This window comes from Aotus nancymaae, unplaced genomic scaffold, assembly GCF_030222135.1.
Source record: "Aotus nancymaae isolate 86718 unplaced genomic scaffold, 86718_ANA_hifiasm-v0.15.2.pri h1tg000006l, whole genome shotgun sequence".
In the NCBI taxonomy this organism is placed as follows: Eukaryota; Metazoa; Chordata; class Mammalia; order Primates; family Aotidae; genus Aotus; species Aotus nancymaae.
The window spans coordinates 7,762,499-7,777,264 of NW_026988417.1; the positions used below are offsets into that span (position 1 = coordinate 7,762,499).

General features: G+C 44.3%; 1 protein-coding gene across 2 annotated transcripts in view; it reads left to right on the top strand.

Moving 5' to 3' along the window:
- The window catches only part of EVC2 (EvC ciliary complex subunit 2), a 165,974-nt gene that overhangs the window by 124,701 nt on the left and 26,507 nt on the right, over positions 1–14,766 (top strand). For both annotated transcript variants that reach the window (XM_064365631.1, XM_021669401.2), the window contains exons 17-18: positions 1,945–2,172; positions 14,146–14,360. In XM_064365631.1, the coding sequence (XP_064221701.1) occupies positions 1,945–2,172; positions 14,146–14,360 (443 nt within the window). The remainder of the gene's footprint in view (positions 1–1,944; positions 2,173–14,145; positions 14,361–14,766) is intronic.

Consider the following 14,766-nt stretch of genomic DNA (forward strand, 5'->3'; position numbering starts at 1 on the left):
TGGTTTTATACAGTTTAGGCAGGCATGAGACATCAGTCAATATGTGTAAGATGTACACTGGTTTGGTCTAGAAAGGTGGGACAACTTGAAGTGAGGACTTTCAGATCATAGTTAGATTAAAAAGATTTTCTGATTGACAATTGGTTGAAAGAGTTACTGTCAATAGAAAGGAACATCTGGGTTACACCAAAGGGTTGTGGAGACCAAGGTTTTATTATGCAGATGAAGCCTCCAGGTAGCAGGTTTCAGAGAGAATAGATTCTTAATGTTTCTTATCATACTTCAAGAGTCTGTTCTGAAATTTCAAAAGGAAGGAAGGCATAAGAAGGGATGTTCAGCTCCTCCTTCCCATCATGGCCTGAACTAGTTTTTCAGGATAACTTTGACATCCCCTTGCTGAGAGGATGGTTGGAGGGCCTTAGAATTTAATTTTTGGTTCTTGTACTCCACGTGAAGTGATACAATATCACTTGAAGGTACCCTGGGATAAGTCAAAGATGTGTACTCTAACCCCTAAAGCAGCCACTAAAATAACAAAACAGAGCGATAGTTAACAAAGCAACAAAGGGAGGGAGCGGGGAAGCATAAGAGATGCTCAGCTCAGAAGAAGATGGTAAAAGGCGAATCTCAAAATAATTATGCTCAGTCAAAGGCCAGGCACAGCGGCTTATGCCTGTAATCCCAGCACTTTGAGAGGCCAAAGCAGTGGATCACTTGAGGCCAGGAGTTCAAGACCAGCCTGGGCAACATGGTGAAACCCCATCTAAACTAAAATTACAAAATTAGCCAGGCATGTTGTTACATGCCTGTAATCCCAGCTACTCAGAGGCTGAGGCAGGTAAATCACTTGAACCCAGGAGGTGGAGGTTGCAGTGAGCCGTGATTACACAACTGCACGCCAGCTTGGGTGACAGAGCGAGACTCTATCTCAAAAAAAAAAAGCTAGACAAAAGAATATGTACTATATGTTTCCACTTATAGAAAACTCTAAAAAATGCAAACTCATCCATTGTAACTGAAAGCACAGGAGTGGTTGCTGAGTGGGGGGCAGGGGGTGGGATTACCTAGAACATGGACGTGTTTACTACCCTGATTGTGGGGATGGTTTCATAGGGGTAGAAATATGTCAACATTTATCACAACGTGTACTGTAATTATGTGCAGGTTATTGTACAGAAGTTATAGCTCAATAAAGATGTTTTGATAAAAAGTAAGCTAAACTCTATGTGTTGGATGTATTACTGTCTCTGCTTTCTAGATGAACATGTGTAGCCATGCAGAGCTTAATGACTTGCCCAAGGTCAAGGAAACCCTGGGCACCTGGCTTAAAGCCTACATGGAACCAAAGAAACAGAGAAGTGAGAATGCTTCAGAGGGGCTGGTTGGGAACTACAGACCCAACGGGCAAATAGTGGAATTTCAGGAAGAGAGGATGGGAGGACATTTCAGTCACTGCAGAGAGCGCAAGCCACAGAAACAAAGCACGTGGTGTGTAGAGCACAGCGCGAGGTTGGGAAAGGAAGTCCCAGATGTCCATGTATGAGTGAGTCGGGGAGGGACGGAAGAACAGACCACACCTGTCCAGGGGGACCTTGGCTGGGATCGAGGTGGGGAGTTCCTTGGATCCCATGCTAAGGAGTTGAACTTTCATCCTCTGGGGCATGGAGGGACTTTGAAGGGTTTTCAGGAGAGCAGCAGGCTCGAGTGACTCTTGAGGATGATGCATATGGAATGAAGGCTGGCTGGACTCCCTAAGCCCCCTGGCGTCTTCATAAGCAGGGACAGGCTTGTCTGATGTTGCTCCCTGTGGGTTCCCAGTGCGTCTCCATTGTAAGCCTTTGGTGGTCCTCAGGATCCCGGGTCTGTGACCTCTGAAAGGCTCCTTGCTCTCCTCCACCCTCCTCATTGCTCTCTGGGTTTGCTTTCATTCCTATCCCCTCCCAGGTCCGAGGTGAATTGCTACAGGAGAGAGTGCAGCGGCTGGAGGTGCAGGAGGGAGGCTTTGCACAGTCGCTTGTTGCTCTGCAGTTCCAGAAGGCAGCCCGGGTGACCGAGACCCTGTCGGCCTACACCGCCCTTCTCACCATCCAGGACTTGCTCCTGGAAGAGCTGAGTGCGTCTGAGACGTTGACCAAGTCGGCCTGCATGCAGATTCTGGAGTCACACAGCCGGGTGAGTGCAGGCGCTGGGAAGGAGAGGGACAGAACTGGTTCCTTCTGGTACCTGCCTCTTTGTCTTCCCCTGTCCTGTCTCTGCTGCCACTTGTGGTGAGGATTAAATGAAGTGACTTATTAGAGAGTACTTTGCACTCTCTTAACCCAAGATGGCTCTATTTAATCGCTCAGAGAAGCAACCCTTTTGGATTTTAACATCTCTGAAACTTGGCAGGTGCTGTGGATTCGTTGGCAGTATTGTTTCTTTCATTGTGCTAGGGAAGATAATAGTGTATCTTCCAATTAGCGGCACCCTCCATGCACCAATGTATTGGGTTATTTATTATTTTAAAAATTCTAATTATAAGCATTATCGCAACATGCTACATTCTTTCCAAAATGTGAGAGGTATATCCGTAAAACAAAGGCGATGGTCATAACTGTTTTGGTGGCTACTTTTAGGCCTTTTATGTGTAGATTTTAGAATGTCACTTGTCTATTAGTACCATAATTACTTATAGTGAGGAAAAAGGCCCTCACATTTGTTGAATCCCCAGTATGGGGAGGGAGGCGCCTCTAAGTTGTGAACAGACACGCTCTCACTGAAGTGTTCATAATTCTTTCCTTAGTTACATTTATTAAGATTATTACTTAAGCATAATTAATAAGAAGGTGCAATTTAATGCTACTTTCCAGTTATGCTCTTTGTCATTTTATTCATTATTTAGCTGTGTGGTGAAGTAGATACTGCAATTATACTCAGTTCTCAGGTAAACAGACTGGGGCAGTGGCAGGTCAAGTTCTTTGTAAAGACCACATGGCTGATGACAGGAGCCAGGAATGGAATCTGTTTCTGACTTCAACCCATTATGTCAGGTCTATGGACTGTATCAGTTGAGTTTGCCATGTGAGGCTCCCATTACTTTCTTTAAAAAGTAGCAACAGTAGATGCCGAAAAGTCTAAAACTATTCTGGGGGTGGGCGGACAGTATGCACCCTGCACTGTAACAGCTATTTTAGGGAGAGAAAGAAAGCGAAAGCGTAATCCCAGCACTTTGGGAGGCCGAGGCGAGTGGATCATGAGGTCAAGAGATCCAGACCATCCTGGCCAACGTGGTAAATCCCCATCTCTACTAAGAATACAAAAATTAGCTGGGCATAGTGACACGCTCCTGTCAGTCCCAGCTACTTGGGAGGCTGAGGCAGGAGAATCACTTGAACCTGGGAGGCAGAGGTTGTAGTGAGCGAGATCATGCCACTGCACTCTAGCCTGGGTGACAGCGTGAGACTCCGTCTGAAAAGAAAGAAAGAAAAAGAGAAAGAGAGAGAGAGAGGGAGGGAGGGAAGGAAGGAAGGAAGGGAGGGAGGGAGGGCGAGCATTGTAGGTAATTCCTGTATAAAATAGCCAGATGCTGGACAAATGAGAATGCACATATTTTTAATGCTTTGTGAGCTCACAAGGGTCTATGGAAAATCCCCATTTACTCTAGGATGCAAGATATATCCTAGAGTAATCTGAACTCACAGAGATAAGTGGAGGCAAATTCAGAAACCAGTTTTACTACAGAGCAAAGGCTGAAATCTGCAACGCAGGGGCTTGGGATTACTATTGGAGGAATGGGAGATGAAGCTGTGGGATGTCTCAGTTAGCCAGAACACCCAGTGAGGGGCGGGAGGAGAAAGCCACCTGCTGGAAAAACCCACCTCCACACCTGCTCCAGGTGAAACTCTTCCTGTGAGTTCTTCATCAAAGGCTTCTGCTAACATGAGGAACAAATCCAAATGTATTTTAGCCATCCAGTCATGAAATCTCCAAGGTGATAAATTAAATTAAAATAATTTCAAATTGGTTAACTGTCTTCTTGCAAAGACAAATCCTCTCCAGAAAAAAAATTTTCTGAACGGGGCAGCTCAGGATTTCCATAGATTAAGTCCAGCAGAATATGAGCTCTCAATTGAAGAAAAAAAAGTCACTGAACACATAAAGAAGCCAGGCAAGATGACCTGCATACAGGAGAAGCAAGCAGAAGCAGATTAAGTTCCCTGAATACTTCAGGGATGCCAATTATCAACACAGAATCTAAAATAATAATAATTTGTGAAATTGTTAAATTAAAGATATTACAAAAATGATTTAAATTTTTTTTTCTGTTTTTAGACAGGGTCTCACTCTGTCAAGCACGCTGGAATGCAGTGGCCCAATCTTGGCTCGCTGCAGCCTTAACCTCCTGGGCTCAGGCAATCCTCCCACCTCCCTCTTCCAAGTAGCTGGGACTACAGAGGCGTGCACCACCATGCCCAGCTATTTTATTTATGTATTTTTTGTAGAGATGCGGTTTTACCCTATCTCAACTGGACTCAAATGATCCTCCTGCCTCGGCCTGCCAAAGTTCTGGGATTACAGATGTGAGGCTACCACACCTGGGCTGATTTTAAAATTTTATTCACCTGGAGCATATAGTGATTTTAAGCTTGCATATATTTAATAAAAGACTCAAAATATCAAAAAGAACAATTGCTAAAACAGGGAGAAATTGATAAATCTTTTATCATAGTGGGAAATTTCTGCATACTCCTGTCAGTGGTTGATTTATTGATTAAATGAAACACAAGTAAAGATACAGATGAACTAAAAACACATTTAACAAGGTGTTTTAATGCACATATACAACTCTTATAACTAAAAAATTATGAATGTGTATCTCCAGCACATATTGGAACAGTTAAAAATAATTGACTATACAATATTCTTTTAATACTTTTTGACAAGGAGAAATTAATTTTAAATCATTTTTTAAAAGATGATTATAAAGTGTCTGTAATTTTGACTTTGGAAATTTTAAAATTGATTTTAGATATTGATTTTAGAAAAAAATCAAAATTAAAAAAATTAATTTTAGAAATTGATTTTAAAACATGCTTTTGAATAATTTGCAGGTCAGAGATAACATAAGGGAAATCCAAAAATACAGAGCGTAACTATGATATATGCAAATGTGTAGAATTCAGCTAAAGCAGTTTTAGGAAGAAAATTTTTGCCCTAAACTGATACTAGGGAAGTAGAAAGGCTCACAATTAAGATTGTATAAAAAGGGGAAAAAATAAGACATTTATTGTTTTTTATTTTGTTTATACCACATTTCTTCTGAAACATACAGATATTATACCTCAGCAAATATATATATTTATTTTCTAATAAGTGGTGACATATTTATTGAGATTATGCTTCCAGGTTTTGGGGTGCAGGGGAGGTTTATCTTGCTCCCCAGTGGGCTCCAGGCTCTTGGTCTCTCACTCACCCAAGAATGGGAGAGGGGACCACGCTGGACACAGTGCGCTTGCAAGTAAATATCATACCCCAAGAGTTTTTGCAGAAAGGGATTTATTTAGGCAGAGAGAAAGAGAGAGAAAGAAAGATGAAGGGGAGAGAGAGAAACAGCTAGCTATCGAACTGAGTGAGGAGAAAGAAAAGCCGCTCTCACACTGAGTGAGACGGGTTCCCAGAGGGGAAAAGCTCCTCTCACACTGAGTGAGAGAATCCAGAAAGATGGAATCCAGGAGAGAGAAAGCAGCTTCCACAAAGGTAGTGGAAGGGAACCCAAGTATGGAATCCAAGGAGGTGTGAAAGAAGGGGACTTTTAACCTGGGAGGAATTCCCACCTTCTCCAAGCCCCTTTGCCAATGAAAAGAGTTCCTTTAAACTTCCACTGGAGTGATTGATCTTTAATCCTTTCCCGTATGCACCAAAGTTAAACAAAGACCGTTGAGTCTCCCCGATGGAGACGTGGGGGGAAGGTGGGTAGGGCATGTCGCTGGCAAGTTCCTGCCCTAAAACTACGCCCCCTTGTGGACCTGGGAAGGGAACACATTCCCTCAGTATATTATTAAAAGTATATGCATTTGGGGAGGCCAAGGTGGGTAGATCACCTGAGGTCAGGAGTTCAAGACTAACCTGGCCAACACAGTGAAACCCTGTCTTTATGAAAAATACAGAATTAGCCAGGTGTGGTGACACATGCCTATAGTCCCAGCCACTCAGGAGACTGAGACAGGAGAATTGATTGAACCCAGGAGGCAGAGGCTGCACTATACTTCAGCCTGGGTGAGCCAGATCAAGACTCCTTCTCAACAAATACAAGTATGTTTCTTCTGAAATATAGCATAAACAAAATAAAAAAACAAAACTGTCATAGAATTGATAAAGTGAAGAGTTGAATCTTTTGAGAAAAGTCTAATAAAATAAACCCTTGGCAAGAGCAACCATTAAAAAAATAAAAGACAATAATATTAAGAGTATAATAAGCAACATGACTATAGATGCAGTAGAGTTTTTTAAAATAAGAGAATTCGAAAACATACTTTTGAATAATTTACAGGTCAGAGATAACATAAAAGAAAGTTAAAATACAGAGAAAAACTATGATATATGAAAATGTGTAGAATTCAGCTAAAGCAGTTTTAAGAGGAAACTTTAATACACATGAATTCAAAAACTGAAATGAAATGTAAAATTTTCTAGAAAAAAATGCAAATTACCAAAATTGACTCAAATAGAAAAGAAGTCTGCACATCCCTGTCACCATGAAAGAAATTGATTCTGTAGTTTAAAATCTTCCAAACACAGACAAAAGACACCCAACTCCGATAGTTTTGTAGATGAGTGTTGCTGAAGTTTTAGGTATTTTTCCAAACTCATATATGAATTATTCCTGGTGTTAGAAAAATAGGGAATATTCCTCAATTCATTTTACCATGCTAGATAACTTTAACACCAAAACCAGACATGAATAGTACAAGAAAGAACAATTATACTTCAATCTTGTATGTGAACACAGATGTACCATTTGAAAACAAAATGGCTGAATGCAGCCATCTATTAAAAACATTAATACATTATGGCCAGGTTGGGTTTATTCCAGGAATATAGGTTGGTTTAACATTAAAACATCCATTTACAAAATTCACCTGATTAACAAATTAAAGCAGAGTGACTCATATGATCATTTTAGAATATAGAGAAAAAGTTTTTATGTTAGTCTGTTCTTGCATTGCTATAAATAAATACTTTGAGACTGGGTAATTTATAAAGGGAAGAGGTTTAATTGGCTCATGGTTCAGCAGGCTAAGCAGGAAGCATGATGCATCTGCGAAGCTTCTGGAGAGGCCTCAGGAAACTTACAATCATGGTGGAAGGTGAAGGGAAAGCAGGCATGTCTTACATAGCCTGGGCAGGAGGAATAGAAGTGAGGGGAGGTGCTACACACTTTTAAACAATCAGATCTCATAATAACTCTATCATGAGAACAGCACCGAAGGGATCGTGCTACACCGTGATCCAACCACCTCCCACCAGGCTCCACCTGCAACACTGGGGATTATAATTCAACATGAGATTTGGCCCCACCCAAATATCATGTTCTTCTCACATTTCAAAATATAGTCATGCCTTCCCAACAGTCCCCCAGAGTCTTAACTGATTCCAGCAGTAACTCAAAAGTCCAAAGTCTCATCTGAGACAATGTAAGTCCATTTCACCTATAAGCCTGTAAAATAAAAAACAAGGCTGGGCACATTGGCTCACACCTGTAATCCTAGCACTTTGGGAGGCCGAGGCAGGTGGATCATGAGGTCAGGAGATCGAGACTATCCTGGCTAACAGGTGAAACCCCATCTCTATTAAAAATACAAAAAATTAGCTGGGCGTGGTGGCAGGTGCCTGTAGTCCCAGCTACTTGGGAAGCTGAGGCAGAAGAATTGCATAAACCCAGGAGGCAGAGGTTACAGTGAGCCAAGATCGTGCCACTGCACTCCAGCCTGGCAATGAAGTGAGACTCTGTCTCAAAAAAATATAATGTACAATTTAATAAAACAACATAAAATAAAATAAAAAACAAATTAGTTACTTCCAAGATGCAATGGAGCCACAGGCATTGGGTAAATATTCCTGTTCCAAAGGGAGAAATTGGCCAAAAGAAAGGGGCTACAGGCCGCAGGCAAGTCTGAAATGCAGGAAGGTAGTTGTCATCTTAGGATGGAATGCAGGATGGCAGGCAGCATCTTAAAGCTCCAAAATAATCTTTGACTCCATGTCTCATATTCAGAGTATGCTGGTGCAAGAGATGGGCTCCGAAAGCCTTGGGCAGCTCTGCCCCTGTGACTTTGCAGGATTCAGCCCCCACAGCTGCTCTCAAAGTCTTATGTTGAGTGACTGCAGTATTTCTAGGCACAGGATGCGAGCTGTCAGTGGATCTACCGTTCCAGGGTCTAGAAGATAGTGGCCCCCTTATCACAGCTCCACTAGGCAGTGTCCCAATGGGGACTTTGTGTGGGAGCTCCAACCCCACATTTCCCCTAGTAGAGGTTCTCGATGAAAGCTCTGCCCCTGCAGAAGGCTTCTGCCTGGACATTGTGGCTTTTCCATATATCCTCTGAAATCTAGGCAGAGGCTTCCAAGACTCACTCTTTCATTTTTCATTCTGTGCACCTGCAGGCATAACACCACATGGAAGCTGCCAAGGCTTATAGTTTATCTTCTGAGCAGTGGCCCAAGCTGTACCTGGGGCCCTTTGAGCTGAGGCTAGATGTAGGGATCAGGGTCCCAAGTCTGCACATGGCAGTAGGGCACTGGGCCTGGCCCAGGAAACCATTCTTTACTCCTAGGTCTCTAGGCCTGTGATTAAAGGGCTGCCATGAAGGTCTCTGAAATGCCTTTGAGGTCTTTTTCCCATTGTCTTGGCTGTGGTGGGCTGCAAATATTCCACACTTTTACACTCTGCTTTCCTTTTAAACAGAAGGTCCAGTTTCAGGTCATTTCTTTGCTCATACTTATGAGCATAGATTGTTAGAAGCAGCTAGGTCACATCTTGAATGCTTTTCTGCTTAGATATTTCTTCTATCAGATACCCTAAATCATCACTCTCAAGTTCAAAATTTCACAGATCTCTAGAGTAGGGGCACAATGCCACCAATCTCTTTGCTAAAGCATGGCAATAGTGACCTTTACTCTAGTTTCCAGTAAGTTCTTTATCTCCATCTGAGACCTCCTCAGCCTAGAATTCATCGTCCATATCACAATCAGTATTTTGGTCACAACAATGTAGCAAGTCTCTAGGAAGTTCCAAACTTCCCCTCATCTTTCTATCTTCTTCTGAGCCCTCCACACTTTTCCAACCTCTTCTGGTTAACCAATTCCAAAGCTGCTTTCACATTTTCAATTATTCTTGTAGCAATGCCCACTCCTCAGTACCAATTTTCTGTATTAGTCTGTTCTCACATTGCTGTAAAGAAATACCTGAGACTGGGTAATTTGTAAAGAAAAGAGGTTTAATTGACTCACGATTCTGCAGACTGGGAAGCATAATGCATCTGCTCAGCTTCTGGGGAAACCTCAAGAAACTTACAATTATGGCAGAAGGCAAAGGGGAAGGAGGCACATCTTACATGGCTGGAGCAAAAGGAAGAGGGAGTGGGGAAGGTGCTACACAGTTTTAAACAACCAGATCTCACTATAACTCACTCACTGTCACAAGAACAGCACCAAAGGGATGGCGCTAAACCATTCATGAAGGATCCACCCCCACGTTCCAATCACCTTCCAGCAGGCCTCACCTCCAGCACTGGAGATTGCAATTCAACGTGAGATTTGGGTGGGGACACAAATCCAAACCATGTCATTCTTTTACTGAATTTAACACCCATTCAAGATAAAACTCCTTAGCAAATTAATAATAGGAGGAAGCCTCCACAGAGTACTTAGCCAAAGCCCACAGCGAGTATTACACTCGAGACGGTTAGCGTGAGGCGGACCCCTGCCCTAAATTCCAGGTGAAGGAAATAGAGGGAAGAGCAGGTCCAAGGTCGTTTAGTGAGTTAGGGACAGAGTGAGGCACCAGGAACATTTAGCCTTCAGTGCATGATTCATCTGCTCATCCTAAAAGCCCAAGAAACACCCTCAGTATAGTCCTAAAACACAGAGTAGTGCTTTTTACTTGAGACCACTCTGATTTCTATTAGTATGATAATTGGAGAGTACAACACTTACATTTTTTATTTTATCTTAAAACTCTTTTGAGGAATTCCTACCTCCAGTTTGTTTAGAACAGAGAGTTAGCGTGTCCTGAGTTGGGAGCAGCTGATAAATCAGATGATGCGTATTATTAAATGGGTGGTAAGGCAATGCATATGATACACTCTTACTTGAGTTTGCATTTGGAATGAAGACAAGCCATTGTTTTGTTCCACATATTATACTTGCATTCTGCAATTTGCTCATTCTGTGTAAACCACTTTCCTACTAGGAATGAGCTTTTAGACTGTTCAACATTCAAAAGAATTAAAAAAGCATGAAATGGAATGCTGTGGAAGAAATTACTCCTAAGAAAACCATATCGAGTGTACCTTATCTGATGAAATATTTAGAGTATTTTGCGAAATTGGAACATATGCAGGGCTCAGTTGGATCAGAGGGCCAAGTGACGATGATAGGCAAATTTAAACGGGATGGACTTCCTCCTAATAGATAACATGACCCCAAACAAATGGTACCCACTGTATTTGCATTTAAATTGCTGTGTATTTACTTTCCCAAGCCCGACTTGGCTGCTTCTTCTTCTTTTTTTATTGTTTCTTGTTTTGAGATAGAGTCACTGTCACCCAGGCTGGAGTGCAGTGGTGTGATCTCAGCTCACTGCAAACTCCACCTCCTTGGTTCAACTGATTGTCTTGCCTCAACCTTCCGAGTAGCTGGGACTATAGGCATGCACCATCATGCTCAGCTAATTTTGTATTTTTAGCAGAGATGGAATTTCACCATGTTGGCCAGGCTGGCCTTGAACTCCTGACCTCAAGTGATCCTCCCACATCGACCTCCCAAAGTGCTGGGATTGCAGGTGTGAGCCACTGCGCCGAGCCTCGGCATCTTCTGATCTTCTCTCTGCCCTTCTCCCCATATGCCACTGGCCACCTTCTGTTGATTCTGCCTAGATTTTCTCATTTCCACCTTTGGCTGCCCAGCTTCACTTGTCTGATGTATTAGATCTGAACAACAAAAATAACCTTGATATTAGCCAGCATCAATGGAGCTCTCATTATGTCCAAAGCAGTGGGTTAAGTGTTTAAACCTATGTCCATCCCATGACGTTTTCATACCCATTCTAGAGATGAAGGAGCTGAGGCTTAGGAAGGTTAAGTCATTTCGCCAAGATCCCACAGCCGAAAAGCAGACTTTAAACCTTCTGCCTCCAAGCCTATGCTCCTGTCCTAACCTCAATTTCTGCTTACCTCCCTTTCTCCCTACTCTGGTTAACCCTCTGCACGATGGTTAAGGGGATGTTCCTGAAAAATAAAAGTGATGACTCATAGCCCCATCCCCAGCTCTAAATTTAAAAATCCCACCTTTCATCGCTCCCTCTCTCAGATCCTGCGTTATAGCCGCTGGACCTTCTTGCTGCCTCTGAGCACTGGAGACACGTTCAGACATGTGTCCCTTTGAAGGATCTCTGCCTAGAATGCTTCTGCTGTGCCGGCTTGCAAACTCCATATTCTAAGACAAACCCAAATGTTACTTCCTCTCTGAAGCCATCCATGATTCCCTTTGGCAAAGCTGGTCTCTTCCAGCTCCCGTAACCCTCCATCCCGAAACAGATGGTGGCATTTCCATCACTGCAGCTGTACATGAGTGTCTTCCTCACTAGACAGTGAGTTTTCAGAGTGTAGGGGCCGTGTCTTCTTCACCCATGAATCTCCCAATCTATTATCTCTCTCCCTTTCTGTGTGTGTCTGTCTTCCCCTCCTTCCCTTTTCCCTCCCTCCATCCACGCTTCCATCCATCCATCCATCATCAACATTCGTTCATCAGATAACCTGTGGAGTGATTACTAGGGACATTTGAGCTGAGTGATGGGACCCAGAGTCAGAGACACCTCAAATCACCCCTAACTCTGCCTCTTGCCCAGCTCTGTGATTTCAGGAGATTTAATTAGACACTTTGCCTCAGTTACCTTATACATAAAATTAGATGATGAAAAATTCCTATGTGTTGTTTTGTGAAGATTAAACAAACTAATTCATGTAAAATATGCTGAATAAAATCTGGCACCATATTGGCATTCAGTAAGTGCCAGCTGCTGTCATCCCTATCATCATCATCATCATCATCACCATCATCATATCATCGTTATTATTGTTACTCTCTGCTGCTGGGGAGAAAGGTGAACACGTCAGCGATGCTCCTGAGTCCCTGCCCTCAGCATTCAAAACCTGGAGAGGAAATCAGGCATTAGAGAAGGCAATTCTGAAACCAGTTTTTGGATTCCAGTTGTACCAGGTGGCAGGCAGGTGTAAGGGTACAGGGGTTTGGAGATACCATCATCAGATTATAAACTGTGGGACGTATTTCCACCTTATTTTCTATTCCTAACCAGGGTTCTCCTGGTGCTTGAAAATCTCTGTGTGTTCCACTGTTCCTCTGGTGACACACACTCAGGTGTGAGCCTCCCCTCCCCTCGAGGTGGGCTGGGACTGGCATCTGGGTAGAAGTGGGGCCTCTGTCTCCAGCTCCTGGCAATGCTGACAGCGTGACAGCACACACTGCTGGAACTCCACTGGGCTGTGTTTCCTTGTGGGATGCTGTAGTGAGATGGATGGTCACAGTTCCATATCTCAGCATGCTAGGAGCCCTGTCCAAGAGCTCTCGAAGGCTCGGCACCCAAATGTTTGGCTGGGATAGAAGATTCTCTGTGCTGTGGCCTCCATGTTACAGAGACATGCAGTCTTTCTCTGGCTGATTTTATTCTCTCGTGGTTCTTGAATAGTGTTTCAGAGTCTTTCGGGGGCTTTGAGATCCTTTTGAGTGTTTGATGCAAGCTTTGGCCTCTCTGCAGAAGGGCAGACCGTTCTGTACCTATGCGGGAGGGTTAAGGATCATCATCCTCCTCGGTGAACTCCAGCCAGGGCCTCTTGGGATTTAACACCTTGTCCACCTTCCAGTCCTAACTGCAGTACTGACCAATCTGGTAAATACTGGGCTAAATCTGCCTGCATTCTCCAAGTCCTGGGGCCCTCCTTCCCGCCCCGTCACCCACCTAAGCAGGCTGTGGACAGTCTCTAATGCTGAGATTATCTAATCCTGGTGGCCTAAGAATGCAGAGTACTGTTTGGCCAAGGAGAGACAGTGTAGCCCATTGGTTAAGAAAACAATTTCAGAGCCGCCTAGCCTGGCTTCAGATTCTGGATCTGTCACTCAGTAGTTGCATTATCTGGCAAATTAATTTAACTCTGCCTGCCTCAGTTTCCCTACCTACAAAGCAAGAGAACTAAGAGTATGTATTCTGAAGGGTTGTTAGAAGGGTTCAGTGAGATTCACCTATAAAAAATGCACAGAGCAGTGCCCGGCACGCTGACGGTGCTGGTGGTGGAGCCATGGTTGCTGTGTTCCAGCCTGGCTTTCGCCACGGTGGGCATCTGCAGATACTCCACTGTATACAGTGACAGGTACCAACCACCGGGCACCCAGGCACTTTGCAGGCAGGGAGACAGAGACAGCCCTGCCCTCAAAGAGCTCACACTCTAGCAGAAAGGCACAGGACAGTGATTTCGGATAACGGAGAAATGGAGCGCATGCCAAGGGTAGTGGGTGGGCATGTGAGGAGAGGGTACCTGCGTCTCCCAAGGAACTCAGGGATCCCTTCACTGAGGAGCCCTTCATCAAGGAGGTTCTTCTTAAGCCGTGGAGTGAAAGAAGACTGGGGATTGGTCAGACAGACAGAGAAAGGCACTGCAGGTGGAGGGAACAGCGTATGTGGAGGCATGGAGGTGACACAGGTGTGAGAGATTGTGGTGCACTCACACTGCACCGTGTGGCACAGCTGGGTGGGGAACCAGGCAAGACAGGGTCATGCCAGGCTTCCAGCGACGTGCCCAGGAGGTCAGATGTTGTCCTGCAGCCCACCTGCTTTGTGCAGTGAGGCTCACCATCTTTCCCCACCTTGTGCAGGAGCTCCAGGAGCTGGAGAGGAAGCTGGAGGACCAGCTGGCGCAGCAGGAGGCAGCCCAGCAGCAGCAGGCCCTGGCGAGCTGGCAGCAGTGGGTGGCCGATGGGCCCGGGATTCTGAACGAACCTGGGGAGGTGGATTCTGAAAGGCAGGTCTCTACTGTCCTGCAGCAAGCCCTGAGCAGGAGCCAGACGCTACTGGAGCAACATCAGCAGAGGTAGGCTGCGTGCCCCGTGGCACTCGAAGATATTAGTCCCCTGCAGGCCTGGAGGGGCCAACTCAGGCATCTCCCACTCAGCCTGACCTTGCCCACCCTGGCTCTCACCTTCCTGCCTAAGGCGTCATCCCATCGCTCCAGCACGAGCTGCTGGCTTTGTAGCTTACTCCTTCTTCCCTGGCGTCCTTCCCTTCAATTTAATATCATTGAAGTTTTACTAAACATAATATTTTTAAACTTTTTATTTTTAAATATAGACTCACAAGAAGTTGCAAAGTTAGTAGGGAGAGTGCCATGTACCCTTCCCCTCTTGGTAACATCTTACATAGTCACGTATGTGAACTGACACTGGCGAAGACAATGAACTAGACTCAGCCTTGTTCCGATTTCACCACAAACATGGTGT